The sequence below is a fragment of the Mesoplodon densirostris genome, chromosome 14, assembly GCF_025265405.1.
Source record: "Mesoplodon densirostris isolate mMesDen1 chromosome 14, mMesDen1 primary haplotype, whole genome shotgun sequence".
In the NCBI taxonomy this organism is placed as follows: domain Eukaryota; kingdom Metazoa; phylum Chordata; class Mammalia; order Artiodactyla; family Ziphiidae; genus Mesoplodon; species Mesoplodon densirostris.
In genome coordinates, this window is record NC_082674.1 from 71,111,140 (window position 1) to 71,138,452 (window position 27,313).

The following is a 27,313-nucleotide window of genomic DNA, read 5'->3' on the forward strand; positions in this document are numbered from 1 at the left end:
CAGTTGATCCGTTTCAGAAAGAAATTATCCTTATATTTTACCGTGAAAAGTGTAAAGTTCATCTTAGAAGTTAATAGATAAAACCAATTATGAGGGAAGAGTATATGCTCTCTTTTTCCAGAGATTTCTAAGGAAGGCTACTGCATGATTTTTTTTTCTCTGATGCTATGATTTCTTTAAAATTCAGGATTCTTTTTTCCTACTTAACCAGAATCCATCTGAGAAACAGGATGTGGTTAGAAATACCAATTCTTCAGTGTTATATTTTATACTGGGCCTACACTGTGAAGAGGATAAGGAAGTGTTAGAAAGTTTTCTTCCAGCGGCGCTGAGCGCTGGTTTAAAGAGACAGTTTCCGAATGATTTGGAGGATGCGCACGATGTGAACGCCCCTGGAAAAATTCCCAAGAAAGGTCAGTAAGGCTATTTTGTCAATGACTGTGTGACCCTAGAGTGATAGAATGTTGGGTGATACTCAGTATACTTTAGAAAAATATTATATAGGTGGTTTAAAATTAATGAAATGGGGCCTCCCTGGTGGCGCAGTGGTTGAGAGTCCGCCTGCCGATGCAGGGGATACGGGTTCGTGCCCCGGTCTGGGAGGATCCCATATGCCGCGGAGCGGCTGGGCCCGTGAGCCATGGCCGCTGGGCCTGCGCGTCCGGAGCCTGTGCTCCGCGGCGGGAGAGGCCACAACAGTGAGAGGCCCACATAACGCAAAAAGGAAAAAAAAAAAAAAAAAAAAAAAAATTAATGAAATGGGCATATCACCTTCAAGATTGTAGGACAGTTTAAATGTTTACCCCTACAGGACTTCATAGTCAAAAATAGCAGAGAAAATTTAGGTATAACTTTCACTTTTATTCATGCTTTACAGATAAATTATGGCTGTATACAGTCAGCCCTCAGTATCCGCAGATTCAACCAACCACGGATCAAAAATATTCAGAAAAAAAAAATTCCAGAAAGTGCCAAAAGCAAAACTTCCTTTTGCCCTGTGTAGGAATGATTTATTAATACATAGCATTTACATATATTATTATAAATATTATAAGTAACCTAGAGATGATTTAATGTACAGGCACACCTCATTTTATTGTGCTTTGCAGATTTTTTTTTTTTAACAAATTGAAGGTTTGTGGCAAACCTGTGTTGTCAGAAGGTAGCACATTTGGCGATAAATTATTTTCAATTAACACATGTACATTTTTTTAGACATAATGCTGTTGCACACTTAATGGACTACAGTATAGCATAAACATAACTTTTACATATGCTGAGAAACCAAAAAAAAAATTTGTGTGATGCAGTTTATTGCAATATTCACTTTATTGCAGTGTACTGGAACTGACCCTGCAATATCTCTGGGCGATGCCTGTACGTGGGAAGATGTGCTTAGGGTATATGCAAATACCACACCATTATACGTAAGGGACTCCAGCATCAGGGGTCTTGGTGTCTGTGGGGATCCTGGAGCCAGTCCCCACGGGGATATGGAAGGACAGCTGTACTGCTAATCCCATCCAGCATGGTTTGTTACATTGGTGTAACATACTTTATCCAGAGGAAATACAGTTATCACATGCTCTTACCCAGATGTGCAAGTGTTAATTATAGCATTTAACTTTTTCAGCGGCTGATTCCTCACCCCAAAGGAACGTGAGCTCTAACGTAGGAGAAAGTGCAGAGCTCCTGATAGACGTGGCTGATTTTGAGTGTGCCCTTTGCATGAGGTAGGCTGACATAGAATCTACGCAACTGTGAAGAATTCAGCCTTTCTGAATTTTGTATCCTAAACATAACGGGCTTTTTATTGTTAGAGAAATTACATATATCTCAATAACAATTGATTTATTTTCTAAAAATATGATTAAGGAAGTTACAAATGGAAAATGGATATAAGTGATTTCTAGAATTCTTATAAAAAGGTTATTTGAAAATGTCTTCTGGGCATTTCTTGCTGAAAGCCCAGATGTTTTCTCCAGGTTGCTCTTTGAGCCTGTCACTACGCCCTGTGGACATACGTTTTGCCTAAAATGCCTCGAGCGCTGCCTGGACCATGCCCCACATTGTCCTTTGTGCAAAGAAAAACTCTCAGAAGTAAGTATTTCTTGGGAACTGACAATTCCTAGCACTTTTTTTTTTTTTTTTTTTTTTTTTTGCAGTACGCAGGCCTCTCACTGTTGTGGCCTCTCCCGTTGTGGAGCACAGGCTCCGGATGCGCAGGCTCAGCGGCCATGGCTCACGGGCCCAGCCGCTCCGCAGCATGTGGGATCTTCCTGGACCGGGGCATAAACCCGCGTCCCCTGCATCGGCAGGCGGGCTCTCACCCACTGCGCCACCAGAGAAGACCCCAGCACTTTTTTATTCGGTCTCAGCCTACTTCCCCTTCACATCCAGCTTTAATTCCTCAGTCCGTCAATGCCCTTTCCCAGTCCAGATCAAGTCAACTCTTTGCCTTTTGTGTGCGTCTGTATAAGTAGCATTGCAGTGCCAGAGTAAACCCACAAAAGAGGGAAGATTAAATTTCACTTTAAATTCATAATCTTAAATCTGAGACCCAAAACCTTATTAGTCCTTTTTAAAAAAAAAATAAATTTACTTATTCATTTATTTGTTTTTGGCTGCATATGGTCTTTGTTGCTGAGCACAGGCTTTCTCTAGTTGTGGCGAGCAGGGGCTACTCTTCGTTGTGGTGCGCGGGCTTCTCACTGTGGTGGCTTCTCTTGTTGCGGAGCACGGGCTCTAGGCACACGGGCTTCAGTAGTTGTGGCGCACGGGCTTAGCTGCTCTGCGGCATGTGGGATCTTCCCGGACCAGGGCTCGAACCGATATTGGCAAGCGGATTCTTAGCCATTGCGCCACCAGGGAAGTCCTTATTAGTCAACCTTACTGTGCTTCTCTGGTAGCTTCAGCTTTTCACTCTCCAGAGTAGTTCTTTCATATCTCTCTTCTCTCCCACCACCTGCCACTCACCCTCCCTGACATTATGATACTCATGGAAAGGGTATACGCCAGCAAAATGGGAATTGTCTCTTCCTTCCTCCAAGGGAACCCTTTCTTTTGCGCTTCTCTCATGGGGGTGGGGTGGGGGGGCGTCCGGGGACACCCCTCCCCCTCCCCTCCCCTCCCCCTCCCCTCCCTCTCAGGGCCGACCCCACTGCTCTCACCTCAGTCCCTTTTGTCTTCTGAGCCCACTCCCCTGCCCCCACCTCCTTGTTGACCCTTGACTAGGAAGAAAGCTCTTTGTCCTTAAGAATTAATTACCATGTGGTATTATTTAACTTTTTCTTTTGTTCCAGTTGTTGGCAAGCAGAAATTTTCATATAACTACTCTGGCTGAAGAATTAATATTTCGATATTTGTCAGACGAACTGTCTGACAGAAAGAGAATTTATGATGAAGAAATGACGGAGCTTTCAAAGTAAGTCCCTGTGCTCCAGGTACTTGGTGTTGAGTTCAGGCTAAAGAAGGAAATCCTTGTTAATCTCACAGCTTTATCTCTTTTTTTTCCCCTGCCTTTGGCAGAGAAATTAGCCTCCCAAAAAATTAATTGCAAAGAGTTTATGTGAATTTAATTGAAAAAGTTTGTGAGAAATATTTCAAAAGTGTGTTTTGACAATATTATATGGTTGCTTTTTGTATCTAAATAAGCAATGCTGAATTTTTCAGAATTGAAAAGGCACAGGACATAGAAACAGAAGGGAAAAAGGGATTACCACTGAAAATAGGCTTGACAGTTATTTTTTCTCTTTTAAAGTGATTAAAGTGTTGTGTTGTAGTGACCTGTAGTATTGAGACCTTATCATTCTTCTACTCTTTTTTTATTTAGAACTCATTCCCTTTGACGGCTTTCATCAGAATTGTTTTATTTACTTTTCTTGAGATGTAATTGACATCTCACATTGTATTAGTTTCAGGTGTACAACATAATGAGTTGATATTTGTGTATATTGTGAAATGATCGCCACAATAAGTCTAGTTAACATGTCTCCAGACATAGTTACAAAAATTTTTTTCTTGTGATGAGAGCTTTTGAAGATCTACTCTCTTAGCAACTTTTAAATATGCAGCTCAGTGTTATTAACGACGGTCACCATGCTGCACCTTACATCCCTAGGACTTATTTATTTCATGACTGGAACCTTGTGCTGTTTGACCCCCTTCACCCATTTCACCTGCCCCCTCCTGTGGTAACCCTGTCTGTTCTCTGTGTCTATGAGCTTGGTTTTGTTTATTTTTAGATTTCACATATAAATGAGGCCCTACGGTGGTATTTGTCTTTCTCTGTCTGACTTATTTCACTTAGCACAGTGTCCTCAAGGTCATCAGAATGTTTTTATAGTGATCATAAACATGGTCTCAGATTAAATAAGAGGGCTTGGCAGGGAACCTGGGTCAGCTGAGAAATTTCTCAAGCTGTGGCCCTTGGCTTTCTTTTCCCACCTAAGCCTGGGGCAAACCTGAGGGCTTTGTAACTGAGAGGGCTGAGGTTGGCTAGCTTTTGCTGTTTCACAGTGACTCACACTCCCTTCTGTTTCTCACAGCTCCACCTCTAAGTTAACATTTCCCTCACCCCGCAGTCTGACCAGGGATGTGCCCATCTTTGTGTGTGCCATGGCCTTCCCCACCGTGCCCTGTCCACTCCACGTCTTTGAGCCCCACTATCGGCTCATGATAAGAAGATGCATGGAAACTGGCACCAAATGGTTTGGCATGTGTTTATCTGCAGAGCACGCAGGGTAAGAATGACCAGTGTTCAAAGAAAGGGTTCTAATTAAATGTATCATCTGTCATTTTTCTTGAAGCAAAACAGCTTAAGGTGATGTGGAAAACCTCTAGTGTCTCCTGTTACATAACAAAGTATAAGTTCAGGGCCATCCATGATGTGGTCCCACCCTTCGTTTCTAGCCTCGTCTCCTGTTCCTTCCTTTGGAACATCATACCTACTAGTCCATTGCCACAGCATTCGCCCTTCTCTAAAAAAAGTTCATGTTTTCGTGCCTCCATGCTCCCCTCTGTCTGTAATTCTCTTCTAGCTCGGCATCATAGAAACAAATCTGGTCCAACGTTTTAGGTCTAAAAAAATTATTACATCCTCCACAAAACCTTTATCCACACAGCCAGAAAACTTTCAGTCTTATAAAAACCCATGGTGCTTGTTTTTTTATCTCTTTTTGTTTCGTATCATTTTTCTAGGGAAGATGTTCCAAATCAGCAGGCAGCTCCCCTCCAAAGACTGCTCTGGGACCCCGGGTCCTGCCCACGTCCCGGCTTCCTGATCCTCTAGGGCTTTGTCGTTACTGCATGGTCCTGATGAGGTCATTACATCCAAGTTCTAGCTGGTGGAAGAGGCCCTGGTGCTTGTAGGGGATCCTGGAGAAAAGGGACCCATATCAGTCACAGCTGCTCACACCTCCAGCAGAGGAGGCTGGGAAATGTAGTCCATCCAGGTGCCCAGGAGTTAGGGGAGAATGGATGTTTAGGGCTATCTGCTAGTTTCCACCATATATACCTAGGAACATACCTTTCTCAAGATGTATGTAGAACATTTATGGAGAAAATTCTACAACTTTATTGAAAGATATTCAAGAATGGACAGAGATACTGTGTTCATGGGTACATAGACTCAGTGTCATAAAGAGATGTTCTTTTTACCCCAGTTGGTCTATAAATCCAAAGTAGATCCGGTCAGCATCACGAGAGGATTTTTCATGGAATTGCTCAAGCTGATGTTAGAATCATTATGTTAAAGACCAAGACCATGATAGTTTTGAAAAAACCAGCTGAGCAAGATGGGAGAACATGCCTGCAATAAACTTACAAGTCCAAGTAAGTAGACCATTGAAACAGACTATAGAGATAAGCAGATCCACTCATATTTGGACTCCAAATTTATATGTAATTTTGTGAGAAAAGGCAAAACTCCTCAGTAAAAGGTACTCAGACAATTAGTGGGTAGTCCAGATGGGAAAAAAAATATTTTCTCTGCCTTATACTATACACAAAAAGTAACACATTTACATTCCCAATGTGAGATGTGAAAAACAAAATATTAAAACATTTAAGAGAGAATATTGGGGACTATCTTTACAATTGGGAACAGGGAGAGATTCTTTTCTTACACAAGATGCTGAGAGCGTTAGCGTAGAGAAAGAAATGAATAAATTTGAATTATTAAGATTTGATTCATCACAATCAGCATAAGCAAAGTGAAAAAACAGTTTCATAGGTTCCACTTCCACTGGGAATATGGAACATTCAGAAGAGATTTACTACAGATAAGCTACTGAACCTAAGTTTCCTGAACCCGTCAAAGTGCAGGTTGCTGAGGGTAACGAAGGAGAGACAGGTCCTCCAGGGAGAGAGCAGACAGGAGCCCTGGCTCACCCACGGCCAAGCCCAGGAGAGGGGGAGAATTCAGCTGATGTTTTGGACAAATTTCTAATGGCCTCATGTGGACAAACATGAGAACCTTGATCCCCTGGATGCTGCAGAGTTGGCAGCCAAGTTCCTGGCCACAGACCAGGCGAGATATTTATCGCAGGAACAGGTTTTGTGGCTGAGACCGACTTTGGAGGAGCTGACGTGAGCTGGGGCACCGAGGCCTCCTTTGAAGGGGCTCTTCAGGGGGCTCCATGCGCACTGCAGCTGTGGGGTCTGATAAGACAGACCCTTAGGAAGGAGGGCACTTTATTGGCGATCCAGGCAGAGGTGTTATAACTCTACGCAGGTGTGTAACTTGGGAGTCCTCCCTCAGCATTAGTTCGGAGGTGTGTAGTGCAGTTGTTTATTCACTTTAGCATCAAATACCCTTGGGTTCAGATCTCAGCTCTGAATCTTTCTGTGGCCCTAGATCAGTTTAATTTTTCTGAGCCTCCATGTTTCTGTGAGGCTTGGATGAATACGTATGATAAATTGCTCTGTGTAATGCTTGACACATCGTAGGCACGGTCGATACCATCAGGACGTGGAGGGCAGTTAGAACCGTGACTGTGGGTAGGGTCACACGGGAGAGCTTTGGAGTGAGCATACAGTTTCCCGGGCAGCCCCAGTGTGTTGGGGACACGTGGAGGATGCATGTGGTGAAGGGAGGGACTGGTCAGGGAGGGCAAGAGTGCTGGGTCAGCGACAGGTCAGCTGGGGCATGCCAGCGTCATGTGTGACTCCACTGGGCTCGTGTCAGTAGAACGGCGGGGTCTTGAGGTGTGATGGGGAGACAGGGAGATGAAGACAGTGCTTTTTTTAAAATTAATTATTTTTGGCTGCGTTGGGTCTTCGTTGCTGTGCGCGGGCTTTCTCTAGTTGTAGTGAGCAGGACCCACTCTTCGTTGCAGTGCGTGGGCTTCTCATTGCAGTGGCTTCTCCTGTGGAGCGTGGGCTCTCGGCACACGGGCTTCAGTAGTTGTGGTACGTGGGCTCAGTAGTTGTGGCACAGGGCTTCAGTAGTTGTGGCACACGGGCTTCAGTAGTTGTGGCACGTGGGCTCAGTAGTTGTGGCTCATGGGCTCTAGAGCACAGGCTCAGTAGTTGTGGTGCCCAGGCTTAGTTGCTCCACGGCATGTGGGATCTTCCCGGACCAGGGCCTGAACCCATGCTCCCTGCATTGGCAGGTGGATTCTCAACTACTGTGCCACCAGGGAAGTCCCGAAGACGGTGCTTGTAGATGCTTTTTCTGCGGCAGTTTGTTGGGGAGGGAAACAGCATGGGGGAGGGGAGCAGAGTCTGAGGGGCGGGGGGTGGGGACAGTGCTCTAGTGCCCTGGCCAAGGGGGCTGGGTTTCAGGTCCACCTGTCCCCACTCCACTGGTTAGAAGGGCTGAGGCACAAGTACCCCGTCCCCACCGGCCCTTCTCTCGCCATGTCGCACATCAGTGTGTTTCTCATCGGCTGCTGGTCTCTTGGAGGAAATAACCTTGCTGCTCCGGCGTGGAGATGCTCCTTGTTTCGTTTGGCTTTTTATTCCTTTAAGACCCAAGATTGCATCTAGGGAGAACTGAAGATCCTCCTGCAGTTTTAAAGTCAGGGTTGTTTCTCCCGCCTGTCCCGCCCAGGATCTCAGAGTACGGCTGCATGCTGGAGATCAAGGACGTCAGGGGCCTCCCTGGTGGCGCAAGTGGTTGAGAGTCCGCCTGCCGATGCAGGGGATACGGGTTCGTGCCCCGGTCTGGGAGGATCCCATATGCCGCGGAGCGGCTGGGCCCGTGAGCCATGGCCGCTGAGCCTGCGCGTCCGGAGCCTGCGCGTCCGGAGCCTGTGCTCCGCGACGGGGGAGGCCACAACAGTGAGAGGCCCGCATACCGCAAAAAGGAAAAAAAAAAAAAAAACTGTCCCCTTTCCCTAATGCCAGCATCAGGGAGGAGAACCAGTACTAGAGTATTAAATTCAGAGACATCCCCAAACTATGAATTTATAGCTCTTCCTTCACCCATCAGACATTTTAATTACTGGCCTTAATTACATTACTTAAATAACTACATTAATTACAGGTAACAGACTGGAACTCCATCCTCTTCCCCTTAAGACCCTATCAGGTCATAATGACTTGAAGGTAAGAATTCTCTACCACAAGCATCTCCGCTGGGCACATACGGACTTTCCATAAATACTTCTTGAGTGTTGCTGACTAATCAGCTTCATAAAAAGACAAGGTGCCAGGCCTCTGCTACCAATAGCTGGGCAAATCAGATGCCCACACCCACTTCAGTTTGCAGCATGAGGATGTCAAGCAGCCTGGACAAATCTTTATGTACACATTCAATGAGGTAAAGTCGATGAAAAGTGCAATACAGTACACAAAAATACTGCAGTATTATTACTGAGCTAATAAGCAATTTTTTTTTTTTTAAATAGGAAGATGGGAAGAAAAAGGTATTACCAGCTGGCTGTTCTTTCGTGGGGAAAATGAAGACTGATAACCGTAAGTAATACAGACAGACAAGGGCAACTGCAGACAATGGCCAAGTCTTGAAGTAGGCAGAGCGAGAGAGCTCCCCTGTCCAATTCCTTGAAGACAGCTTCACTCTCCTTCTGAGCAAGTGAAAATTATATCCACAACCCCTTCTACCTTCTCCCGATTCCTTTTCTTTCTCTCCTCTCCCTGCTGGAAAGGACTCCCCCATTCCCTTGCTACATGTGGCCAGCCCCAGGGACAAGGGCCCAGGGGTTAACTCTTCACAGGTATTTGGAATTCTGGGCTAGAGCCAGAAACTTGGCACCCAAGCTGCTAACAGGAAATTCTGGATCCCTCCCTGGCCCCAAAGCAGCAGAGCTTGAAATGCAAGAAATTCTCAGCTTACTTCTCACCGCCCACCCCCCACAGGGGATATGTCCACCAACTATAGAGAATGGACTTGATTTTGTAGAAAAGAAAAAACTCTGTAGTTAGGAGAAGACTAGGCAGGGTGTGGGGGGGCAAGGGGTGAAATGGGTGAAGGGGGTCAAAAGGTTCAAACTTCCTGTTATAGAATAAATAAGTCCTGGGGATGTGACTACAGTTAATAAGACTGTATTGCATGTTTGAAAGCTGCAAAGAGAGCAGATCTTAAAAGTTCTCATCCCAAGAAAAAAAAATTGTTAACTCTGTGAGGTGATGGATGTTCACTAGACTCACTGTGGTGACCAGTTCACAATATATACAAATATCGGGCTTCCCTGGTGGCACAGTGATTGAGAGTCCGCCTGCTGATGCAAGGGACACGGGTTCGTGCCCCGGTCTGCGAGGATCCCACATGCCGCAGAGCAGCTGGGCCCGTGAGCCATGGTCGCTGAGCCTGCACGTCCGGAGCCTGTGTCTCCGCAACGGGAGAGGCCACAACAGTGAGAGGCCCGCATACCGCAAAAAAAAAAAAAAAAAAAAAAAAAAAAAAAAACAAGGACGTCAGGACGTTCCCCGACGGCAGCTCCGTCGTGGATGCCATTGGGATTAGCCGCTTCCGGGTTTTGAGCCACCGTCACAGAGACGGCTACAACACGGCCGACATTGAGTATCTGGAAGATGAAAAGGTGAGTGGTCACACCCACGGTGCCAGCTCTGTCCCCTTGACAGCTGCTGTTTCTGGTCATCTGTGGGCACCGGGCCTTGTGGGGAAGAGGGCAGAGTGCAGCGAGGTGAGCTCTGAGGTCTTGGGCCCAGGGAGCTGAGCGAGAAGAAGACCGAGTGCGGTGGCTCTCAGGGTCCCTCTTCTGTGCGGATAACACATCTGCTGAGAGGGTTTATTGACTATCACTGTGGATGATGACTCTTGGGGGTGTATGTATATATTTTAAAATGGTAGCTTAAATAGCTACAACATGAAATAATTTTAGTTTTTTTAAAAGAAAACTCTCCACTACATATGAATATTTGATTTGTATTATATAAATCAAATTGAGAATGGTCATGTGTGCTATAATCTGATTCCTCAGTTTACCTCAATTTTCATAAATGCTGTTGTTTTATAACCAGGAAGGACCTTAGTGCTTTATTCCCATTTTACAGATGAGAAAATTCTCTCCTAAAGTGGCTGAGCAACTGGCCAAAGCTTCCACACAAGAGGCAATGATGAAGCCAGAACAAACCTGGGTCCCCTGGTCCTCAACCCGGAGCTGTTCCTGCTCAGTGTCCCTACCTGGGACTGAGCCTTGCTGGGCGGTGAGAGGGGCCCCGGGCAGCAGGGCACATCCGTCTGAAGCCTAAGGGCCTCCCCCTGGCATCAGGCTCAGGCCGTGAATGCACTGTCGCTGTAACATACCCATTGGAATATAATTTTTAAAATGTTATAACTCTTTGACTTGGTAATTCTACTTCTGAGAAACTATCCTGAGGAAATGACAGCCCCTTCTCTCACACACACACGCAAAACCACTTTTGCGTAAATACTTATATTACTTGTATTATTTTAAAATGTATCTTACGTGAATGGTTGAGTAAATTATGGCACATCTCCGATACAGGATTGTACGTACTCATTAAAAATGATTCATGATAACATCGGGTACATGCTTATATTAAGAGAAACATCTGGATGTTACAGACAGACAGACAGACAGGGTAGATAGAGCTCCACTGTGTAAAAAAAGTGAAGATTTCTATGTTGAGCATATATCGTGTTTATAAAACACTAATGAGTTACTGAAGTGTTAGATGCCAGGAATCCGCTCAGCAGACGTGGCCGCAGTCACTGTGTGATGGACACGCGTGTGATAATGAATTGTTGAAAAGGTTGTCTCTTCTCCTTGATCAGGTGGAAGGTCCAGAGTATGAAGAACTCACCGCACTGCATGATTCAGTTTATCAGCAGTCTGTGTCCTGGTTTGCTTCACTTCAGGATCACATGAAAGAACAGATTTTAAGCCATTTTGGGTTAATGCCCAACAGAGAGCCTGAGCCTCAGGTATACTGTCCTTTTTTCTTTTATCATGCTGTTATTTCCTGCCGTAAGGTGCTAAGGCACATGATGCTGAGGGAAAACTTGGCAGTACCTGCTGTGCTATTTACTCCATTATGGTCGCTTATGAACGAGTTCATTTATCAGCAGCCCAAAGAAGCATCTGGTATAGTAGCATGTGCCTTTTGAAGCAAAGCGGTAAATGCTTTCTGATTAATACTACATGAAGGTAATTTCTCTTCTCTCAGAAATCAGTTTGTTCTGATCGGCTGTCAACTTTTGTACTTCTCCCACCAACATGGGAAGATTTAGTAGTAATTTTAGTATATTGGCAGGAACACTTTATGTTTTGCATGTAAGATTGCCCTACACCCAATGAACAGGCGTTGGATAAATGAAGAGAAAATCCCCAACTCTCGTTAAACGGGAAGCTTTCGTAGCCCTCGATCCCATCGTCGTGGGCTTTCTCCCTGCTCCCGGGACTGCTCTCAGTGACACTGGTTCTTTAAGTGATGAACGGGCTTCAGGTCTGTGAAGCATTTCTAAGTGCACATGACTCCACCTCTCCACATTTGGGTGGCACAGCCAGGTGGGGATGGTGTGCGCTTGTGACTGAGAGTGTATAGTGCGTCCTGCTGTGCCCGCTCACGGGTCCTGGAGAAAGGGGGGCAGGGCCAGGTATCAGCAGGTTTAGGGTCAGATGAAATGTCTTTTGTATCTTTTCTATCCATTTTTATGTTCTTTTTCTGTCTCTTGGGGACTTCTGTCTTTTACCCCCACTTGAGTTCTGTCTTTTCCAAACCCAAGACAGAGCTTTCAGCCTCAACTCACCTCAGAGTTCTTTCTCACCCTCCACTCTGTTATAACCCCTCCTCCTCCTCTGTTCTGTAGCCTGGATTCAGAAAGTAAGGTGATTAGACTAACTTGATAGAGGTATGAATCATTCTTTTTTCTAGGAGTTTTTGCTTATTAACCCAAATTAATCTCTAATTGTAACACATTGCATGATGGGAGTGGCTTAAAAACAACAGAAATTTATTATTGTACAGTTCTGGAGGTCAGAAATCTGACACAGGTCTCACCAGGCTATGACCAAGGTGATGGCAAAACTTTATTCCTTCCAGGAGACTCTAAATTGGATTCCAGGGAATCTAAAATAGATTCCAGGGAATCCATTTCCTGGCCGTTTCTGGCCTCGAAAGGCTGCAGTGTTCCTTGCCTCTCACCTGTTTGTCCGTCTTCCAGGCCAGCAGCTTGCACCTCTGACCCCTCTTCCATAGTCTCATCTGCCCCTGACCACAGCCCAGAACAGCTCCCTGCTGGAAGGACCCTTGCGGTGAGGCTGAGCCCACCGAGGTGGGGGAGTCAGGTCCCTGACCCACTCACACCTGCAGCGTCCCTTCTGCCGTGTAAGCTGCCATAGCCACGGGCTTCAGGACCTGGGGGGTCGACACCTTCAGGAGACCATTAGTCTTCCTCCCACAGAGGATTTTAGGTCCTTTGTGGGAGATCTTTTTATGCCAAGGCCCTTCCCATTAATCATGCTACTCAGTTTCTCCCCACTCTGTAAGATGAGGAGGGGAAGGGAGGGTGTGAATCATACAGAAGGTTGTTTTGTCCAACACTTGTGCCTTCTTCACTTGGAGAGGAGACAGGTGCCTTCTGCACAGTGACATGGGCTGCCCTGTGTACTTTGGCCTCTGTGTTACTCCTGATCTCTCACCCTGAGCTATGGTGAGTCTAGAGCCACCCTCCCTCGTTCCCAGTTTGGATTCTGAAGTCAAAACATTAGAAGCAGGGCACCTTGGATGTCTTGGTTCCAGTACCAGGACTATTGAGAACAACTTTGTGATCAACTTTTGCTTAGAGCTCATTCCAGAAGTGCCTGTTTGGTTATGTGAAATAAAGGCTATCGGGTCGCTTACTAGTTCATATATATGTATATGTATAATTAATAGTAACTATTGGACTTCCCTGGTGGCGCAGTGGTTGAGAGTCCACCTGCCGATGCAGGGGACATGGGTTCGTGCCCTGGTCCGGGAGGATTCCACATGCTGCGGAGCGGCTGGGCCCGTGAGCCATAGCCGCTGAGCCTGCGCGTTCGGAGCCTGTGCTCCGCAACGGGAGAGGCCACAACAGTGAGAGGCCCGCGTACCACAAAAAAAAAAAAAAAAATAGTAACTATTAATAATATATAATTGATAGTAATTTCTTATATATATATTTAACAATAGCTCATATATATAGGTGTTTCATATAGAGGTACATTGGTCACTGTATTATAAGGTTTATCTTACTATAACACTCAAACTTGTTCACATACTGTTTGCTTTATAAACATTGTGCTGTATATAACATATTTAAAACTTAAAGAACAGTAACAGAACATTGGAAAGTAGAGGTAAAAATTATAGTCTCCTTTTCTGGCAGGTCATATGTTCTGAACTAGAGCTTTGAGAGAACAAGGGTGACTAATCCATAGCGTTTCCCTGTGGAAGATGCTTCTCTTGACACATTCTTCCTTTTGTGAATTTCCTCACATTTAAGTGTGTAACATGAAAGTAAGCTTTGTGTTTTGAGGGCTGAGTGAATTGTGCAGTAGACCCCAAAGAGAAGATGGCATTTAATTCTTGCTCACGTGTCTGTGGGTGAACAAAAGACAATTTTGGGGAAACAGGCTTGTATTGTAGGCGCTCATTTTGTGTTTCCCTCTGTTTTGCAGAGTAACCTTCGTGGTCCTGCCTGGTCCTGGTGGGTCCTGGCAGTGCTGCCCTTGGAGCGGAAGGCTCAGCTGGCCATACTCGGCATGACCTCGCTGAAGGAGCGTCTGCTCGCCATTTGGCGAATATTAGCCATCATCACGCGTAAGATGAATAGCCGGCAAGAGCTGGTTAATAGCCGGGAGAGAAAGAATTGATTTTCTCTCTCAGGGTTTCTGGAAGCCCTTGTATTTTTATGAGGAGTTCCAGGCACGGACGAGTAACATCCATCCATCGTGCTTTGTAAGATGCTTGTCGATAGGGTCACAGAATGGAACACTTAGCAAACGTTGACCCCTGCTCAAAAGTTGGAAGTCTGTGCCTGGTGGAATCGGACTCTGTACAAGGTTAGCCTGAAATCTGAATGGATCCCACGGTTGGAAAACAACCTAAGAAAAATCTCTCTGAACCAATGCTTTTGGTGTGTAGTTCACTCACAACAGGGGACAACCCAGATGATTGACAAGGGGTTTAGGTTTTGCAAGAAAGAAGACTCCCTTCCCAGTAGAGTGTCTTGCTCCTCCAGATGGGAGCAGCAGGCTTTGGAGGGAAATCACATTTTGATCTGGAAGCATATTTCTCAGAGTACAGGCTAACCAAACACGTGCTTAGGCTTTGTGTGTCACTGTGAAGTTGTCTGTGAGGTGGAGGAATCAAACGGTTGTCTAGTGGCAGGGCTGAAGTCAGTCCTTACCCAAGGAGTAGCACGGAACCGGTTAGAACCGTGTTTTATGTCCTGCAGTAGTTCACATGTTGTAAATTGCATGTTTTAATTAAATGAATATCAAAATACAAGAAGGGTACCTTGGATATAGCAAAATCTGAAAACAGTATAGTTGATTTGAGGATATGTACTTAAACACACACACACACAAAACAAAGAATGAATAAAGGGAGCTAAAACTGTACATGCATTGGGATGTTCAGAATACAACCAAAGTAGTGCAAAGAACCCCTTGAAAACATAACCCTGTCTCATTAATTCAGTGGATGTGAAGCATTTAGGAAACGTCATCTTTCTACTCAGATTGGCATTAGAAACTAGGCCCATCAGTAAATTTGAGTTCATCCATCCATCCACTAATATATGAAGACATTAAAAAGCTGCTATGAAATGGGTATCTGTCTATTCCAGGAAAGCACATCAGGACAGTATACAAGGAGAGGGAGGCAGGTATGGGATGTAAACATGTAGCAGGTATGGGATGTAAACATGTAGCAAGTTTTTCTCCAACCCCAACCTGAAAATTATATTTGGTTTCTTTTTTAGTAAGTTTTACAGTGATCAGAACAGATGTTATCTATTAAAAAGCAGTGGTGGGGCTTCCCTGGTGGCACAGTGGTTGAGAGTCCGCCTGCCGATGCAGGGGACACGGGTTCGTGCCCCGGTCCGGGAAGATCCCACATGCTGCGGAGCGGCTGGGCCCGTGAGCCATGGCCGCTGAGCCTGCGCGTCCGGAGCCTGTGCTCCGCAACAGGAGAGGCCACAATGGTGAGAGGCCCGCGTACCGTAAAAAAAAAAAAAAAAGCAGTGGTATAAATCCCAACCTCTAGTGCATATTGGTGATGTTAATTGGAAGAACCATTTGAACCTGAGATACCGAATCGTTCTTGCTGGCCTGACAGCTGGTGCATTTAGTTGGCTTCTTGGTCTGTGAGGTGGATGTTCTTAATGAAGAGATGGTGAGAACCAGACTAGAGAATAAATTACAGCTTTAAGTTTTACTTTACTTATTCAAGGTATGTGATGTTTTAGTTTTTTTTTAATATATTTAATGATACTGAATGTTGATTTATCAATCCATCAAGCATTTTAATAGAAAGACTTTATAATTGTATTTGTTTTTACATTGTAGGAGTTTTCAGTAGCTAAAACTCAGTTTCATCATGGGAATGAGCAAACACTATTCTTGTGTAACTTAGAGTCATAAAGAGAAAATTTGAATGTATTTTCCAGTCAGAAAATTTGAATGTATTTTCCAGTGCCTCTCATATTGTGAATCTCAAATCTCATTATGGTATAAAGGCATTTTAGCCAGGTGACTTCTAAAATATTTTATTAATTCCATTCATTGACAATAGTATTCATTACATCCTAACCTGATCATCTAAAAGGAAGCAAAACTGCATCTAGTGTGCCAGAGACCTTTGTTAGAAATGGTTAGTGACAGTGGGTATGCATTGACCATGCTCCGTCTTTCTCTTTTGGAAAAATCTTCTTCTACCTTAAAACCGTATAATTGCTGTTTCCATGTGAGGGTGTCCAAGTAACCACAGTGTGATCATAATTTCTCCGGGAGCCTTCCTGAAATTAAGTTTCTGTGCTCAGAGTGTTAGGGCTTCCCCATAACAATTGGATGCTATTGCTTTCTAAACCTCACTCTTTAAATATCATAACTTGCATAGTTCTTGAATCATTAAGTTATCTCTTCCTGATTCTGTCTGCCCCTTTCTGAGTCACCTCCTCATCCTGAGTGTTCTCGCATGAAAGCCTGTTCAACAGTGATGATGCGGACTAGAGCAACAAAAGTTTTTATTGTTTTTGTTTTCTGACACCAGAGGGAATGGACTGTGATCACTTCGTGCTCTGTCCAGCATCACATGTCCGCATCCTGTAAAACAGGAGAGGTTGGTGCTTCCTGAGCACTTAGATTACATTATTTATCATGAAGTCATTATTTAAATGAAGGAAACAATATCCCAAGTCATATTAGGAAAGAAGCTTCCTTTTAGAAAGTTAAAAAGAAAAGAAAGAAATCCCAGCTCCGGTTTGCTGTAAATCTAGCTAAAGGAGAACAGTCCCCTTTCTCCTCCCCCTTCCTACCTTTTTTCTGTGATAGAGATGTCATTTCTAAGGATTTCTCAGGAAATAATGTAATCTCTCGCTCAAAGTCAGAGCATTCCAGTTTAATTTTACTGAAAGTGTTCTGACCCTAATGCTCTAGTTACATCAGAATAAAAACAGAATCTATTTAGAGTAATAACAGTGTGGGGAGTAATTTTTCTTCTTTAAATTTAGCACTGGAAGTATATATAGTACACTCTGTTAGGTATTTTTCCATTCACTCTCCTAAGTGGCTTGACTCCTAATTCCATCCCTGCCTGTGTCTTTGAAATTCAGCTGACATCCTGACAGGCAGTATTCTGAAAGCCCGAGAGATTTGGGGGGTATCTTGTTCCCTGTGTGTCCCTGTCTTCTGTATTGAAAGGATATTTTTGAAAGTTCCAAATTAAAACAGTTAAAATTTTTCAGGTTTATCCATGCAACCACTATAAGTTCTAACCAATTCACATCCCAAATTTTGGAGTGCGATCTCATTTTTATAACCAAAAAAATGTCTTTTCTTAAACTGCTCCTCCCACCCAAACCAAGAAACCCCGAATGTTTAATAATTTATATCTCAACTCTTAACATACGTCAGGTCTTACCACGGGACTTTCGAATCATCAAGGAACAAATTTATAGATGGTAAAATTGCTGTGACCCATATTATCATTTTGTCATAAAATTATTTGAAAATTGGCAGTTGATACAATCAAAATACTTCATTGCCTGACCTAGCCGTATAGTTATTGGGATCTGTAAGCTGTGTTTAAAAAGTATTCATCTGTTTCTTCTCCCTCCTTTCTTTTTTTATGTTTTCCCCCACCACTTAAATTACTGTTTAAAATTTTGATGCTGTCTTTCAAATAATAAAAAAAAAGAAATATCAAAGATATGAGGAAGCAAGTAGCTCATTAGGAGGAAAATAAATGTGGGTGGTTTCTTTCTGTGTAAAGCACGAGGTTTTATTTTTCAGAAATATGCCCGTGGAGTCAAGTAGGGAGGTCCCTATCTCCCATTTTAACGTGGGTAGCAGTGGCAACTTGCAGAAAGAAGGTCTTTGTCTTTAGCGCCATCCCTACTAAAAGGCCCTGTTCTGATTCTGTAGTTGACCAAAACCTAACTCCCAAGGAAGCTAGATTTGAATGCGTAGGGGGTATCTGTGCCAGCCACACAGGGGAAGAATTGGACCCTGGATGTTACCAAGTATCACCTCCTCTCTACTAGGCCTAGATGCTTAAGTCTAAGCCATTGACTTCAGTCTCCTAGAAGAAGGTCTTTTCACCCTTACAGTTGCTCACGTTAACTTCACCTATCATTTAACCACTGCTAAAACAAATTACCAACATCTGCTGGATCCTATAAAGTAGCTTTTAGTAGTGGATCTTAGGTGTATATTCTAGTAGTGCATATTGAAATATTAGGATATTTCAGCAGCATAAAATAAAGAAGAAATTAAAGTGCCACCATTGTACTTGGCCACGCTGGGAACCGTATCTCTGATTTGTGCCTGGGTCTTAATTTGTAACGGTGACTGAGTAACAATACAGAGAGGTCCATGCCATTGAAAGAAGAGTTTACTGTTATTCACAGTTCTGTTAGAAATGAGAGGCATGGCACTCGGGGCTACTTGGGGAAGCACCCAGCATCCGGAGGCAGAGACAGCAGTGAAGAGAAGGCATGGGGCACTGTATTTTGGCGGGAAAGGGGAAACGGCATGGCTAGTTTGTATAATGTCAGTGGGCTGTGGGCTGCAGGGTGGTCTCTAGTTGTCTGGTACCAGCCCTGGGTGATTCGGGCAGAGGAATATTGCCTCTTGGAGGGCAAGAGCCATCAGAGGAGGTGGCTCAGAGTGTGAGCGCTGGATTGTTGGTTTTTGTATGAAAGTCGTGCTCCCTTGTGAGCCCTTTGCTGTCTCTTAAGTATTGGCTACCCCAGGAGGGGCCATCTCTCCCCTGTCAGGGAGGCCCCCAGGAAGTCAAAATATCATAAAAATATTTTTTAAAAACATAATTAAGGGCTTCACTGGTGGCGCAGTGGTTGAGAGTCTGCCTGCCGATGCAGGGGACACGGGTTCATGCCCCGGTCCGGGAAGATCCCACATGCCGCAGAGCGGCTGGGCCCGTGAGCCATGGCCACTGAGCCTGTGCGTCCGGAGCCTGTGCTCCGCAATGGGAGAGGCCACAACAGTGAGAGGACCACGTACCGGAAAAAAAAAAAAATGATTAATACAATTAGTCCTCTGATGTTTTGACATCATATTAAGGAAACTTGGGGTGATAACAGAGACAATGGAGACATTTACAGAATAGGGCATAAGTTACCTTAAACAGCATAGAATGCATTTTTTATGAGAGTAAAATAAAACACAGAGGAACACTGGTGAAGGCATAAGGAGTCCTTGAGGCCGGCTCATAATTAAGTTTCCCATTTATATGGCATTAGCCAAGATCACAGATCTGGAATTTTTGGGTGGAGGGGTTCTTTAATAATATTTTGGGAGAGTTGTAAAGTGTGTTAAAAGTATTAGTCTGATAATAATATCTTGGTGTATTTCTTGGGTCAAGATGGCAGGTCGAGCAGTTGTGCTATTGGAGGGTATGATCTGGTAATTTAGTAAAGTATATTAGGGATTAGTGGTGTCAACCTTTTTGGAAAAAAAATAAAAGATAATCAGTTCAGCCAGCAAAATTGAGCTTATTCCTAAATAGCAGAGGAATTGCAATTTGGGACAAGCAAACTGTGGTGAACCACAGGCCAGTCTGGAGAGCAAAGGAGGAGAGTGTTCTTTCATAGAGGAAAGGAGGAAGTTGGGAGGAATTTTTTAATTTTATTTTATTCTATTCTATTCTATTTATTTATTTATGGCTGTGCTAGGTCTTAGCGGCATGTGGGATCTTTAACTGTGGCATGCGGACTTCTTAGTTGAGGCATGCGGACTTCTAATTGTGGCATGCAGACTCTTAGTTGCGGCATGTGAACTCTTAGTTGCGGCATGCACGCGGGATCTAGTTCCCCGACCAGGGACCAAACCCGGGCCCCCTGCATTGGGAGTGTGGAGTCTTACCCACTGGACCACGAGGGGAGTCCCAGGAGAGGTTGCTTTGAGCAAAAGTTCATCCGTGGAAAATGAGAGTTTGCAGTGGTGGCACCTTTGCATTGACTGCAAGCAAGGGCAGCTTGCTGTTGCCAGGCCAAGGGGGCAGTATTCCTTCTTCCTGCAGTGCTGTTCAAGTTGTGATCTTGTGGATTCCTAATTCCAATTCTGAGTTAGGGTTCTCTAAAGCATTTTCACAGTGGTATGTGTGTGTAACTGAGGGAAAGGAGTGGTTATGGGGAGAGACACAGGGCAGGAGTTTCTGGTGGAAAGCTGGAGGGCAGTAGTAGGAGAAGGCAGTGGGGAGTGAGCAGTCCTCTCCTAGGGGCTTGAAGGGTTGACTTTGGTAAGACAACAGATGCTTCCTGGGGAAAGTAATAATCGCCATTAATTTTTGGAATGGTGTACAAATTATATTGATAGTAACATCTGCCAGATTTCCCTTTAGGCATGGGAGTGTAGGGGGCTATATGTGTTGGCAGAGAGTGAGGAATATATATACCAGGATTATGGGCTAAGCAGACAGCAAGCTGAGAAACGTAATAGAATGCATAATTTTGAAGGAAGAAAAGCAGAAATGTCTTGTGTTCAATTTGTACCTTAGGAAAGGCAGGCCGTGGGCAGAGGTCTTAGTGTCCAGGGTGTAAAGTTGTCTCCAGTGGCAGACTTGTGGTCTGAGATGTCATCTGAGCAGTGAGATTCTGGGCCAGGGTGATGTCTAGGATGTGGGATTTGATATCAGTTTTAAATGGATACCCAGTTGGGTTGATGTGGGTTTCAGCACTTGATATATTTGGCTGAAACAATGGCTTACTTAAGGAGTTTGCAAACCAGTGAAAGCTCCCAATTCAGTAGTAATAAGATTGACAGTGAGCAGGATGGTGTGCAGCTGTACCTGGCAGAGTTTTTGTTTCTGTTTTTTGGTGGAAGTTTATTTCTGGTTGGGTCCCATATCATATAAGTGGCTGCCTAGCATGTGGGAATGTCTGTGATTAATGGGTCCTATTAAAAAATAAAATTCAACTGAGTAAATTTGAAGACCTAATTGGCTTTATTAAATGATTCATGGATCAGACAGCATCTCCTCTAGCAAGCAGAGTGATACCCTGGGGAGTTATACAAAATGGAAGGCTTTTATAAAAAAAAGAGGGTGGGATGAGGAGTACATTAGCAAAAGAAAAATGCAAGTTCATTGGAGAAAAGTAAGGGTTCAGGGTGATGACAGCTTCTCATTGGCTAACTTGCAGCATTTTCCATTGGCCGGGCTTGTTGCTAGGCAAGGAGAAAATCTCTTCCTGCTGGGGTAGTGGAGATGCAAGGTAACTTCCTGCTTGAGGTAATTGACAATGAGTGGTAGGGTGTGAGAGCTTCCTCTGCAGGCCTCCCCAGCTTCTGATGTTGGTTGACATTTTCTTTATTAATGTTCACATTTTCCCCTTTTTAACAAGATCTTTGTCCAGAAGCATTGCTGATCAAAAGTCAGGTTTTCTGAATTCAGTAGCCTTCATCCCTTGATGCCAGGAAGGACCTTTCCTGAGTGTCATGTCCCATGTTAGATGGACAGTGTGTGGACTGGAAACCACTTCAGGCCCATTTGAGTAACAAGGAAAGGTAGTAGGGAGAACTCTCAGGTGTTTCTTTTCCAAAGGCTGTATTTTGTCAAGGTCATAAGCATTGGAGATCATCTTGAAGTGCTGAGCTATCAACACCTTATTAGTTATGTCATTTTTAGGGACTGCTGCCTTTACTTGTTAAGCCAGGGGTAAGTCAGTTTTCTAGTGCCTGTGGGGAGAGAATCTCCTAGTTTAAAGAATTATTCTAAATGCTTTGCAAAGATGGGTGCTGCTGGTGAGATTTCTTAGTGAGTGGGGACAAATCTGATGTAGATAACCATATGACCATGGAGGTGAAGAAAGGGCTTTATCTTTCCAGGCCATTGTCAGAGTAAGAAGAGAAAGAGGGTCTCATGTTCAGTTAAAGTGTGAAATATTGATCCATATTTTTGGGGCAGAAGAAGTCTACCTTGTTGACCTAAAACATTAAAACAACCAGTTATTTTACCAGCAAAATGGGTTTATCGGGGATCAACAAAGAATTGCAATTTGGGACATGCAGTCTGTGGTGAACCACAGGCAAGTCTGGTGAACAAAGGGGTGGAACATTCTTTTATAGAGGAGAAGGGGGAGTTGGGAGGGGCTGTTATAAACAAAGAATCCACTGGAGGAACCTGGAGTTCAAAATATAATGGTTTTTCATTGGCTCAGTCATGACAGTGTCTCATTAGCTGGGTTATTGCCAAGCAAGGAGAAATGCTTCATTCCTCCTGTTGGGTAGTAAAGTAGTCACCTTCTCCCTGTTGGAGATGCAAGGCATGGCTCTTTCTGTTGGGTGTGCAATTGATATCAAGTGGTAGGACATGAGAGCGCCCCCTTCTGGCATCACTACTCCATTTTAAATGAGGTTTCTGTTTATTAATTTTCACATTTTCCCCTTTTGATCAAGATCTTTCTCTGAAAGCATCACTGATCAAGAGTCAGGTTTTTTTCAGATTTAGTGGCCTTTTGTCCCTCGATGTCAGGAAGGACCTTTCCTGGGTGTTGTGACCCATGTCAGAGGAAAAGTGCACAGATTAGAAACCTATCAAGGTCACATTCAAGTAACAAGGAGGGGTAGGAGGGAGATCTCTTGGGCGTTTCCCATCTAAAATTTGTATCTTAGAATAGTGATCCAAATGTGCCCTCAAAACTGAAAGAATTAAACAAGCTCTTTGGGAAGACATAGTGCAGGAATAAACATGAAGCAATAGCTAATGAACTTTTTGCAAAAATAGCAAAACTTCAAAGACTTTTTTTGTTGTTTTTATCTCAGAAGAACTGTTTGGAACCAAGTGTTTTATCAGTAACACAGCCTGTAGCTTGCAAATTCAGAGACCATGAATTTGAATAAGAAACTAGGCTCAGTTAATAGTCCAGATGAAAGGGAGAGACTGTGAATCCTGAACTTTCTGATGGGGCTGGTCTGGACATCTCGGGAAAGCTGTCTCATCAGATGTCATCTGTTTCAATTCTGGGGAATCTTTACCTTCAAGTCACCAGGTGGTGTGCAGGTCCAGCCAGGGTTTGGTTCTTTTTTTAAATGTATCACATGAATCCAAGAGTCTGTTTTCTGGAGTTTTAGCAGTACCAGGGTTGGTTAGTGGTACCTGATACAGGCGTTCCGAACGAAGTTGAAGAGAGTTTTTCCAGAGGTGTCTTTTTCAGTAGACAAAATCTCCAGGTTGCAAGGTGTTAGCTAAAGGTCCTTCTCTCCCTGGAGCACACTATGAAAAGATTGCTCTATCAGAGCATGGTTGTTTTTTTTTTTTTGAACATCTTTATTGGATATTGGAGTATAATTGCTTTACAATGGTGTGTTAGTTTCTGCTGTATAACAAAGTGAATTAGCTATACATATACATATATCCCCATATCTCTTCCCTCTTGCATCTCCCTCCCTCCCACCCTCCCTATCCCACCCCTCTGGGTGGTCACAAAGCACCGAGCTGATCTCCCTGTGCTATGCGGCTGCTTCCCACTAGCTATCTATTTTACCTTTGGTAGTGTATATATGTCCATGCCACTCTCTCACTTCGTCCCAGCTTACCCTTCCCCCTCCCCATGTCCTCAAGTCCATTCTCTACATCTGCGTCTTTATTCCTGTCCTGCGCCTAGGTTCTTCAGAAACAGTTTTTTTTTCTTGTTTTAGATTTCATATATATGTGTTAGCATACAGTATTGGTTTTTCTCTGACTTCACTCTGTGTGACAGACTGTAGATCCATCCACCTCAATACAAATAACTCAATTTCGTTTCTCTTTATGGCTGAGTAGTATTCCATTGTATAAATGTGCCACATCTTCTTTATCCATTCATCTGTCGATGGACATTTAGGTTGGTTCCGTGACATGGCTATTGTAAACAGTGCTGCATTGAACATTGTGGTGTATGTCTCTTTTTGAATTATGGTTTTCTCAGGGTATATGCCCAGTAGTGGGATTGCTGGGTCATATCGTACTTCTATTTTAGGTTTTTTAAGGAACCTCCATACTGTTCTCCATAGTGGCTGTATCAATATACATTTCCAACAACAGTGCAAGAGGGTTCCCTTTTCTCCACACCCTCTCCAGCATTTATTGTTTGTAGATTTTTGATGATGGCCATTCTGACCGATGTGAGGTGATACCTCATTGTAGTTTTGATTTGCATTTCTCTAATGATTAGTGATGTTGAGCATCCTTTCATGTGTTTGTTGGCAATCTGTATATCTTCTTTGGAGAAATGTCTTATTTAGGTCTTCTGCCCATTTTTGGATTGGGTATTTTTTTTTTATATTGAGCTGCATGAGCTGCTTGTATATTTTGGAGATTAATCCTTTGTCAGTTGCTTCATTTGCAAATATTTTCTCCCATTCTGAGGGTTGTCTTTTCGTCTTGTTTATAGTTTCCTTTGCTGTGCAAAAGCTTTTAAGTTTCATTAGGTCCCACTTGTTTATTTTTGTTTTTATTTCCATTTCTCTAGGAGTTGGGTCAAAAAGGATCTTGCTGTGATTTACGTCATAGAGTGTTCTGCCTATGTTTTCCTCTAAGAGTTTTATAGTGTCTGGCCTTACATTTAGGTCTTTAATCCATTTTGAGTTTATTTTTGTGTATGGTGTTAGGGAGTGTTCTCATTTCTTTCTTTTACATGTAGCTGTCCAGTTTTCCCAGCACCACTTATTGAAGAGGCTGTCTTTTCTCCATTGTATAATCTTGCCTCCTTTATCAAAAATAAGGTGACTGTATGTGCGTTGGTTTATCTCTGGGCTTTCTGTCCTGTTCCATTGATCTATATTTCTGTTTTTGTGCCAGTACCATACTGTCTTGTTACTGTAGCTTTTTAGTATAGTCTGAAGTCAGGGAGCCTGATTCCTCCAGCTCCATTTTTCGTTCTCAAGATTGCTTTGGGTATTCAGGGTCTTTTGTGTTTCCATACAAATAGTGAAATTTTTTGTTCCATTTCTGTGGAAAATGCCATTGGTAGTTTGATAGGGATTGCATTGAATCTGTAGATTGCTTTGATTAGTATAGTCATTTTTACAATGTTGATTCTTCCAATCCAAGAACATAGTATATCTCTCCATCTGTTTGTCTTATCTTTACTTTCTTTCATCAGTGTCTTATAGTTTTCTGCATACAGGGCTTTTGTCTCCTTAGGTGGGTTTATTCCTAGGTGTTTTTTTCTTTTTGTTGCAGTGGTAAAAGGGAGTGTTTCCTTAATTTCTCTTTCAGATTTTTCAGCATTATTATATAGGAATGCAAGAGATTTCTGTGCCTTAATTTTGTATCCTTCTACTTTACCAAATTCACTGATTAGCTCTAGTAGTTGTCCAGTAGCATCTTTAGGATTCTCTGTGTATAATATCATGTCATCTGCACATAGTGACAGCTTTACTTCCTCTTTTCCAATTTGGATTCCTTTTATTTCTTTTTCTTCTCTGATCGCTGTGGCTAAAACTTCCAAAACTATGTTGAATAATGGTGAGAGTGGACAGTCTTGCCTTGTTCCTTATCTGAGAGGAAATGGTTTCAGTTTTTCACATTGAGAACGATGTTGGCTGTGGGTTTGTCATATATGGCCTTATTATCTTGAGGGAGTTTCCTTCTGTGCCTACTTTCTGGAGGGTTTTTATCATAAATGGGTGTTGAATTTTGTCAAAATCTTTTTCTGCATCTATTGAGATGATCATATGGTTTTTCTCCTTCAATTTGTTAATATGCTTTACCACATTGATTGATTTGTGTATATTGAAGATTCCTTGCGTTCCTGGGACAAACCCCACTTGATCATGGTATATGATCCTTTTAATGTGCTGTTGGATTCTGTTTGCTCGTATTTTGTTGAGGATTTTTGCATCTATGTTCATTAGTGATATTGGCTTGTAGTTTTCTTTCTTTGTGACATCTTTGTCTGGTTTTGGTATCAGGGTGATGGTGGCCTCGTAGAATGAGTTTGGGAGTGTTTCTCCCTCTACTGTATTTTGGAAGAGTTTGAGAGGGATAGGTGTTAGCTCTTCTCTAAATGCTTGATAGAATTCGCCTGTGAAGCCATCTGGTCCTGGGCTTTTGTTTGTTGGAAGATTTTTAATCACAGTCTCAATTTCAGTGCTTGTGATTGGTCTTTTTATATTTTCTGTTTCTTCCCGGTTCAGTCTTAGAAGGTTGTGCCTTTCTAAGAATTTGTGTATTTTTTCCAAGTTGTCCATTTTATTGGCATATAGTTGCTTGTAGTAATCTCTCATGATGCTTTGTATTTCTGCAGTGTCCGTTGTTACTTCTTCTTTTTCATTTCTGATTCTGTGGATTTGAGTCTTCACCCTTTTTTTCCTGATGAGTCTGGCTAATAGTTTATCTATTTTTTTAATCTTCTCAAAGAACCAGCTTTTAGTTTTATTGATCTTTGCTCTCTTTTCCTTCATTTCTTTTTCATTTATTTATGATCTGATCTTTATGATTTCTTTCCTTCTGCTAACTTCAGGGTATTTTGTTCTTCTTTCTCTAATTGCTTTAGGTGTAAGGTTAGGTTGTTTATTTCAGATGTTTCTTGTTTCTTGAGGTAGGATTGTATTGCTATAAACTTCCCTCTTAGAACTGCTTTTGCTGCATCCCATAGGTTTTGGGTTGTCATGTGTTCATTGTCATTTGTTTTTAGGTAGTTTTAAAATTTCCTCTTTGATTTCTTCAGTGGTCTCTTGGTTATTTAGTAGTGTATTGTTTAGCCTCTATGTGTTTGTATATTTTGCAGTTTTTTTTCCTGTAATTGATATCTAGTCTCATAGCCTTGTGGTTGGAAAAGATACTTGACATGATTTTAATTTTCTTAAATTTACCAAGGCTTGATTTGTGACCCAGGATGTGATCTATCCTGGACAATGTTCCATGAGCACTTGAGAAGAAAGTGTATTCTGTTGTTTTTGGATGGAATGTCCTATAAATATCAATTAAGTCCATCTTGTCTAATGTGTCATTTAAAGCTTGTGTTTCCTTATTTATTTTTATTTTAGATGATCTGTCCATTGGTGAAAGTGGGGTGTTAAAGTCTCCTACTATTATTGTGTTACCATCGATTTCCCCTTTTATGACTGTTAGCATTTGCGTTATGTATTGAGGTGCTCCTATCTTGGTTGCATATATATTTACAATTGTTATATCTTCTTCTTGGATTGGTCCCTTGATCATTATGTAGTGTCCT

The 27,313-nt window shown here is 43.0% G+C and overlaps 1 protein-coding gene across 1 annotated transcript in view; it reads left to right on the forward strand.

Annotated features, from left to right (window-relative positions):
* Positions 1 to 14,339, forward strand: part of LONRF2 (LON peptidase N-terminal domain and ring finger 2) — a 32,268-nt gene extending 17,929 nt beyond the window's left edge. The window contains 9 exon segments of the mRNA XM_060117450.1: positions 212 to 413; positions 1,634 to 1,733; positions 1,986 to 2,100; positions 3,303 to 3,424; positions 4,584 to 4,742; positions 8,054 to 8,090; positions 9,876 to 10,004; positions 11,225 to 11,374; positions 14,091 to 14,339. Of these exon segments, the coding sequence (XP_059973433.1) occupies positions 212 to 413; positions 1,634 to 1,733; positions 1,986 to 2,100; positions 3,303 to 3,424; positions 4,584 to 4,742; positions 8,054 to 8,090; positions 9,876 to 10,004; positions 11,225 to 11,374; positions 14,091 to 14,285 (1,209 nt within the window). The 3' untranslated portion in view covers positions 14,286 to 14,339.
* The last annotated feature ends 12,974 nt before the right edge of the window (positions 14,340 to 27,313 follow it).